The sequence below is a fragment of the Emydura macquarii genome, unplaced genomic scaffold (genome assembly GCF_026122565.2).
Source record: "Emydura macquarii macquarii isolate MOO-44397 ecotype Brisbane River unplaced genomic scaffold, CSIRO-AGI_Emac_v2 contig_1483, whole genome shotgun sequence".
NCBI classification, from domain to species: Eukaryota; Metazoa; Chordata; order Testudines; family Chelidae; genus Emydura; species Emydura macquarii.
In genome coordinates, this window is record NW_027131620.1 from 3,254,763 (window position 1) to 3,263,433 (window position 8,671).

At 48.9% G+C, this 8,671-nt stretch overlaps 1 protein-coding gene across 1 annotated transcript; it reads left to right on the forward strand.

Annotated features, from left to right (window-relative positions):
• Window positions 1–96: 96 nt before the first annotated feature.
• ZGPAT (zinc finger CCCH-type and G-patch domain containing) lies at window positions 97–7,929 on the forward strand. The gene is made up of 7 exons (XM_067554048.1): window positions 97–202; window positions 1,237–2,045; window positions 2,714–2,847; window positions 4,204–4,362; window positions 5,132–5,263; window positions 6,264–6,672; window positions 7,304–7,929. The coding sequence occupies exons 2-7, from the start codon at window positions 1,402–1,404 to the stop codon at window positions 7,440–7,442; spliced, it is 1,617 nt and encodes a 538-aa protein (XP_067410149.1). The 5' UTR covers window positions 97–202; window positions 1,237–1,401; the 3' UTR covers window positions 7,443–7,929.
• The last annotated feature ends 742 nt before the right edge of the window (window positions 7,930–8,671 follow it).

Below are 8,671 nucleotides of genomic sequence, written 5' to 3' on the forward strand. Positions count from 1 at the left end.
CCCCCTCCTCCCCCCCGGCCTCCCGTCCAAGATGGCGGCAGAGGCGGAAGTGGGCTCTAGCCGGAAGTCGACAGTCGAGTCGAGCGGTGTCTATGCTTTTGGGTTGGAGGGGGTGAGTGAGAGAGGCGGAAGGGAAGCCCCGGCAGTGGAGGCCGGGTCACCATGGTGGCTGCGGTGGCCTAGTAGGAGGGAGAGGCCTGAGGTGAGTGAGGTCTTGGGGGTGGGGGCTCCATGGCCGGGGAGGTGCTGGGCCCCATGGGGGGGCGTAACCCTCTCCTCCCCCGCCCCCCCCGGGGCTCTATGGCCGGGGCTGGGTGGGGCTGGGTAACCCTCTCCTCCCCCGCCCCCCCCCCATGGCCGGGGGGGGGGCATGGGGGGGCATAACCCCCTCCTCCCCCCCCCGGGGCTCTATGGCCGAGGAGGTGCTGGGCCCCATGGGGGGGTGTAACCCTCTCCTCCCCCGCTCCCCCGGGGCTCTATGGCCGAGGAGGTGCTGGGCCCCATGGGGGGGGCGTAACCCCCTCCTCCCCCGCCCCGCCGGGGCTCTATGGCCGGGTAGGTGCTGGGCCCCATGGGGGGGGGGGTGTAACCCTCTCCTCCCCCGCCCCCCTCGGGGGCTCCATGTCCAGGGAGGTGCTGGGCCCCATGGGGGAGTATTGGCGGCAGTTCCCCCTGTTTTGTACCCCAGTGAGTGGGAGGCAATGAGGCAGGAGGTTTTAAGCGCCTCATCTCTGTGCCCCACTGAATGGGGGAAGCAGTGTGGGGCTACTGATGGTGGAGACCTTTGGGAGGCTTGGGAAAGATGTTGATTGGGAGTAGCACGGGGGGGGGGGTTGCCCCCCCAGTTCCACAGCGGGGGAGATGCTGCCTGACATTTGTGGGAGCAAAGCGTGCAGAAAGATACGATTAAATAGGAGGAAGGCAGCCATGGTGTCGTGTCATGGGGCTGCAGGGTTAAAGGGACAGAAAAGCAGTGCTGATGTCATTCTCTTTGCATAACTAGTGATGGTTGAATTCTCTGGGCTAAGTTAAAATCTTAATCATTTACACTTTCATTTGCAGTTTTGCAAATGCCATATCTGTTGTGTTAGGATGAATGTACCTGATACTTGCTAGGTGTGTATAATGCCACTTGGTGGTATTCATCTGCATTAAAGATACCTTGTTCAATTAGGACGGCTGCCCTTCTTGTGAATCCTTTCTCTAATGCAGCTTTGTAATATTTGTTCACTGCAGTGTTCTTCATCTGGTTGCACCAAAGGGAAGAAAACACAGGACTGCCGAGTAGATGGACAGCTAGTTTGGACAAAGATTCAATATTTCACCATACTGTCTAGTAAACTACTTGAATATGTATTGAATTTCCAGCCAGGAATCAGTGAAACAGCTTTTTACATAACAATGGATGAGGAGAATCTGGAAGCAGCAATTCAAACCTATAAAGCCCATTTGCAGCAAGTGGAACTGGCTTTAGGGGCGAGTCTGGATCCATCACAGCAATCTGACCTGATCCAACTGCAGGAGGATTTGAAGCAATTGATAGAACTGACTGAATCCAGCCTGGTGTCAGTGAAAAAAAGCAAACTACTGTCCACTTTAGACACAGATGCACCCTCCACTTTTCCAGTGGAGGGTCCCCTAAAACAAGACAGTAATGCAGGCAGGTCTTGCAATGATGATGAATACGCTGCTTTTAAGGAAGCCATTGATGAACTTGATGGTGAGGACAAGCCATTGAGTACTAAAGACGAGGCCACACCAAAGCAAGATGGAGAGACTATTGGGGGAAATGAATCAAAGTACAGTGAAGAGGAGGAAGCATCTGAGGAAGAGGAGGAGGAGGAAGTGAGTGGGATGAAGGTTAAAGCCCCATACTACAGTCCTTGGGGTACCCTGGAGTACCATAATGCCATGATTGTGGGGACAGAGTGTTTGGAAGATGGCAGTGCAGGAGTCAGAGTGCTGTATCTCTACCCAACTCACAAGTCCTTGAAGCCATGTCCATTCTTCTTGGATGGCAAATGCAGATTTAAAGAGAATTGTCGGTAAAAAAGCTTCTCTCCATTGTGTAGTAAGAGGGCAAATAATGGCACTGTCAGCCAGTGTGAATAATTTCTGATTTGTAAATACCTTGCCTTGCTTGGTTTTTAAATCAGCTGTGACTTTGCCAAACAACTTTGTGTATATGTTTAAAGTGTTTTCATGCTATGTCAATGGGTGTACCCTCCTTCAGCTAACCCAGGGAGAGAATGGAAAATCTGTAGAGGGAGAAGTACAAGGATTAGTTCTAATATATTGGATAGGTAAATGAATATTGGCTAAAGGGGGGAAAAATAAAACCTACTGTAAGAAAAATAATGCATCTTAGTAAGAATTTTGCATTTAGCTAGTGCATTTGATCCTGAAAGACATGTGCTTTGTCATGTTTTAATGGATTTGTCACTGGCCTGTGAAATGCGGCTGCTTCTGGATGGAATGTGACACTTGTTTAATAGAGCACAATAATGCTATAAAATACCGTAGTTATTTTTAAGACAAAGTGAAGAATAACTTACGCAGCTGAAACTATTCTAATGGTAAGATATTCACGAGTATTGGTGAGGGTTCAGCAATGCAGACAATTTGCCCATACTTCCTTAAGGAAAGGATTCTTTTTCTAGAATCCCCTTCAGACAAGGGCAGATCTGATTGCTTCTCCCTATGTCCCCTGCAGGTTTTCTCATGGGCAAGTGGTATCTGTGGAGGAGCTGCATCCATTCCAGGAGCCCAATCTTAGCTCTCTAGAAGTGGGCTCAGCCTGTCTGGCTAAGCACCATGATGGAATATGGTACGCTGCAAAAATCACAGGTGAGTCTTGTTTTTTCTGGGTGGATGTTGAAAGGTGAACAGAAGTATTTAATCTTCATTTTAACTAAACTCTTCGAGACAAAAACAGAGCAAAGGATGATCTTGTAGCTAAAGCACAGGACTGGGGATCTGAGACAACTGAGTTGTGTGCCACAGACTTTGGGTATGGCTTTAGAGAACCTCTGAGGTGTTGGGATGCTTAATTAATGAATGTTTGTAAAGTGCTCTGAGATCCTCAAAGGCAGATGATCCTGAAGTAAGAAAGGGGAACCAGAGAAAGATTTATAGATGGGAGGGCAGGAAAGTGGTGGGAGGGGTCTATGGGGAAAGTTGGGAGAAGAGAACAGTAGCAGAATAGAGGGCATAGAAATGAAAGAGCATGGAAAAAAGAGAATGAAAGTATTAATACAAACAACTAGGCATTCAGTAAATTGTCCTTTATTTTCCTACCCTCCTGTTCAGCTTTGTCCAAATACCATTCCTGGTATCTTGCCAAATACTGAAATTAGATACTTGAAACAACTGGCTCTTGTTTTAATCCAGTTCCAGGTTAAACAAAGCCAGAGAACTTTGCCTGCACACCAGTCACTGAGAAAAGTATTAGACTGAGGGTTTGTCTATACTGCCGTGGTTGTGTCGGTGCTGCCGGATTGATGCCACAGGATTGATTGAGTGGGCAGTGGAGACCTGCTTAATCGATCCCAGAGGTACTCTCTGGTCAATGCCATAAATCCAGTCCCACAAGAAGCGTAAGGCTGCGTCGACCAGAGGGCATCTCCTGTCAGCACAGCGCATTGGAGACACTGCTTAAGTCAAAGTAAGTCAACGGGAGATACACAAGCTACACAAAGTAGCTTGTGTAGCTCCCGTTGACTGCGGCCAGCAGTGTAGACCAGGCCTGAGGGGCTTCACTGTGTGTGTGGGGCAGTTGGATTTGTTCCTCTCTTCTTCTTGAAGCTGTCTTACGTTTCCCCAAACCTGTCCTCTTTCCCCTGTAAGAATAAACATCTGAGTAATGTGCTCTGACGCTGTAAAACATGCTGGTCCTGTTAAAAACCAAAGATAAGTGATGATTGACCCTAGAGCTGTTGACGATGATCCTAGCTCTGTGTTTGTACCATGTGGCAGTGGTTGATGGTAGAAGTGGGCGGTGGTTCCACCTTCCAAACAAAACCCAAAGTAGACGAAGCAGAACATGCCAAGAGGAGACTTTTAAATCCATGTTCCCTGGACCAGATTCATCCCTGGTGTCGTTCCATTGAAGTCTGCAGTTAGCCAAGATGTTATGAACCTAGTCCTCTAGTTACATTTTTTTTGGAGATTTTCTCATGCAGTCCATTGCTTTTCCTCTTGCAGATGTTGACAGTGGTTACTACACAGTGAAGTTTGAGTCACTGCTGCTGAAGGAGGCTGTCGTGGAGGGAGATGGCATCATGCCACCACTGCGGAGTGAGGAGGACTCTTCCTCTCCTGAGTCTGAGGAAGACAACGTAGATGACTCTGGCTATGCTAAAGGTAGATGGGGCAGAGAGGGAACTGGAATGGTCAGTGATCAAGGTCTGCCCTTCAATTCAGGACCTCTTCATCCTTTGCCCAACTTAGAAGAACTTTGACAATGTTTTTTACCTCTGGAAAAATTAAGCAAGTAGATCCCCTTGTTCTGCTGCAGAAGGGGATGGGAGGACATTAAGCATCATCCATATCACTGTCTCCAGTAAAATCTGATGTTTCATACTAATGCTTTTCACTAAGCTGCTGCAGACAAATAGCTTCAATGAAAAGGAAAGATGTTTCATCCCTGATAGGACTAGAAGGTATACCAGAGCAAAAGGGGGTCTGGGAATAGGAACCCCTGAGTTCTTATTGCGGTTTTGCTATGTGACTCTGAGCGAGCCACTTAGTTATTTACCAAAAAAAAGTTTTGAAAATGAAGTGAAAAACCAGGAGACTTAAAATGTCCCTAAGGAAGTTCCCACGATGCCAGGACATCTATCTGTCTTAGGTATTTACATGGCCCTCATCACTGTAATACCTGGGTGCCTTGAAATCTTTAGTGCCTTTCTCCTCACAATACCCTGTGGTGGCTGGTCAGTAGGAACTATTGGGCGGCAGAACTGATTGTACTCTAGAGGACTGAAGAAGAGGCTGTGAAGTTGCTGAGTGATTATGTGGAAAGAGAGGTTGCTGGTTTTTGCAACTTTGCTTACAGCTTTGTGCCTGCTGAGGTTTTCACTTGGTGCTCTGTGTCCCCAGCTCACTGATCAATGTCTGTTTTGTGCTACAGTGATCGATTCAGGGCCCTTGGAGAATGGGGAAGGGGCTCCAGCTTGCAGTTCCTCCTTTGGTGGCTGGGAGGCCCATACTCGTGGCATCGGCTCCAAACTGCTCGCTCAGATGGGATACGAGTTTGGCAAAGGTAAGGGCAGAAGGATAAAATACCTGCAGGATGAGGGGCCTGCATGTGTTGCCTGCCTCAATCCTAGCTTCACAAAGGGACAAGGGGCTTGTTCCTGCAGAGAGGGGGAATTGGGGTGACTCTAAATCCTCCGTCCGTGGACAAATGGGCCTGATCAGAACTGCTTGGATCGGGTTCAGAATAGGGTATGTATTCAATACTAAATGAAGGATTATGCATGTAGTGGTATTGAAAAATGACCTTGTACAGTTAAGGGATGTTTGGGGAGGGGGAGGTGGGGTGCATGCAAATGGGTGCATGCAGATGCGTGCACGTGAAGACACTCATGTTCCATGATACACCAATGGAGGGTTTTTTAAAGCAATGACCAAATGGTTAAAGCTGTTAAAGCAGACTCAACTATGCAGTTGTCCTATAGGGCATTAGGTAATGGGGGATTGGGCTCAGGGTGTTCTGTCCCCTAACAAGGACTTCAAAGCCTGTGGAGCCAGCTTCTGACTCCAGGCAACTTGCACTGAAGTTCTGCTGAGGCTGGTGGCCTTGGGAAGCGAGCCTGCTGCCCACGCTTGCCTCCAGTTCTTGTGGAATGACCAAATCATCTTTTGAAGGGGAATGTCTTCTCTGCTCAAAGAGGGGACCATGCAAATCCAAGCCTGGCTCTGCTGCAACACCTCAGGTGCATGACCCTGTTCTGTATAATTGAGGTTCTGCCGTAACAGGGCTAGTGTGTGTAATAGTGTGAATCAGGTGTGTATGGGAGAAGGTGCATCTTGCGTCTTGTCACTCAGTAGTGAATGTTACCGTCAAGTATCTGGTCCAACACTGCTCCAGTTGACATCAAGGGTAGCAGCATTAAATCCCAACAGATTTTTGTTGTTCTGAGCCTGGTGGCTGTGAATTGGGGTGTCTGTGCACAGGTGGATGGGAGGAATCGGTGGTGTATGGAGAGACTCCACTGTTAGCATTTAGCTTTCACCTGGTGCCTTTCTTCCTTCTTCAGGTTTGGGGAAGAATGCAGAGGGCCGAGTGGAACCAGTGCAAGCCATTGTGTTGCCTAAAGGGAAGTCCCTTGACCAATGTGCTGAGATCCTTCAGAAGAAGAAGTTGGATCCAGTTAAGTCAAGGAAACGCCGAGTGAAGGCAAACCATGCAGGCCGTCCCTCCGCAGGGAGCCGCAAGCCTGCCCGCAATGTGTTTGACTTTCTGAATGAGAAGCTTCAGGGAAGAGGTTCTGGGGAGCAGGATGGAGGGATGACACCAGTGGAGAGAAACAACAAAGAGATCTACCACGCCAGTAAGAACACCAAGAAGGCCCTCAGTGTCCGCCTCTTCCAGACAATGGAGAAGATTGACCAAACGCAGAAGAATATCAGGGGAATCCAGGAGGCCCTGGCACGCAACGTTGGGAGGTATGGGGAAATCCTTGGTTGGGGTTCCAGAGTGATTTTTGGGGTGCCTGTTGCTTAGGCTGGAGGGGATCATGCAGGTGATCGGAGTGAGGGTGAAGAGTTAGGTTGTTACATTGAAAAGCAACAGTTTTGAAGGGGACTCAGAATGAGGGGCCGGTCTGTAGGGAATGAGCTGAGCTTATATTAAGGTGTTTGTCACCTTTCCTACTCTAACCCACTGGCATGGGAGGAGGCCTAAAATAAAGTGGTGGGCCAAAGCTTCCAAACCAGGACTCGGTCCAGCTTGTGTCTTTGGTTGCTTCCCAGGCCAGAATTAAAATTGGGGAAAGGAGGAGAACCCTCATTGGAAAGGAGCCAGAGTCCCATTCACTGCAGAATTTTCTCTCCAGTTTCTTACACTGCTCAGGTCCATCCTTACAGCATTTCTATGATGAGTACTATGGCAAAAATAATCCTAGTTCTCTGGCTCATGTTTTGCTTGGTATCGGACACTTTGTGGTTCCCAGTGGGTCATTTAATCCACCCCACTGCTGAGACTAGGGTTCCTAGCAGTAAAATGGAGCTGCGTTAATGAGGAGCCTTTGTTCTTAACCTGCTAGATAGCCTTAATTTATCTGTCTTCTGCTTTCAGGCACAGTGTTACCACGGCCCAGCTGGAGGAGAAACTGGCTGGTGCCCACAGGCAGCTGGGGCAGCTGCGGGCCCAGGAGGCCAGCCTGCAGCAGGAGCAGAAGAAAGCAGACACGCACAAGAAAATGACTGAGTTCTAGTCTCCCAGGAAAGTGTGTGATGTGACGTCCTAGTTCTTATTATGACTGAGCCAGCACTCGGTGTGTTACAGCCTGGATGAACTGTGCCATCTCCTCTGGGGCTTGGGCAACCCAGCAGTGAATCTGGGGTGAAAAGCAGCAGTTCTCTGAAAAACAGATGCTGTCTGAGCTGAGCTTTTCTGGATGGGAGCAGTGGGGGGAAAGAGCAAATACTTGCTTGGTTCTGAAGGTGTTCAGAAGGCCCAAGCTGCTTACATTGACCTGCTATAAAAAATAAGGTCCCTGTGCCCTGTTTTTGTTCGCTTTCCCCAGTTATCACCATAGTAGCTCTCTCCATCGAGAGAGTCTCTATAGCCACCCTGGTGATATCTTCGTTTGGTCCATGGATTAGCTGGTGGGAGGAGCCATGGAAGCCCCATGTCCTGGCACTCTGCTTTGGAGGCTCAGTGTGTTTCTTCACTAGACTGGGAACTGAGTCCCAGACACTTTCCAGCACTGCAGAAAAGACACAGTCTGGTTTTGATGAAAGCCAAGGCAGGTCACTTCAGCTGTCAGCTTCCTTCTATCCTTGGCTTTCAGAGTCACTGAAGGACATGGGTTTGCCCCTGTTAGTTCTGATGTTGCTGTGATATTTAAGAGTAGCTCTTTAAAGCACCAACCAGTACACGGAACAGAAAGAGAAGAGGCAGGGTGGTGGTAAATTCTGATATTCCCAGACCTTCGCCAGCTGGGTCAAGTGACCTGCTGTCCCAACCTCGTACAAAAGGTGAAGTCAGCCTGCATGCTACCGGTGTCCATATGGAATGCTGCGCCATTGCATATCACAGCACCGAGTGCCAGAGTTTGGGGAGTGTGGCAGCCACATAAACAGCTAAGTACAGAACAGGTCAGCTACATACCTGCTGGCCAGAAACATCTCTGCAGGTGGTCTTTTGCTTTCACTCTGCTTTGAGTTTTTCTGGTCTAGCTATCTACATGAACAAGTAGGTTCTCCTTTTTATGGACCACCACAGAACCATACAAAATGACACACAGTCCCGGTGTGCTCACCACACGTACCCATCTCTGTAAAGGAGCTAATGCAATCCTGGAGGCAGCAGAGCTGAGCAAACTTTCATACCCTGCAGTGGGTACAGACCATCTCAGATAGGCAGTTGAGTATCTCCCTTCAGGACAGTTTCTGTCTGGGTGGCGGCTTGTTCTTGCGGTAGTGGAGGTGTCAGTCCTAT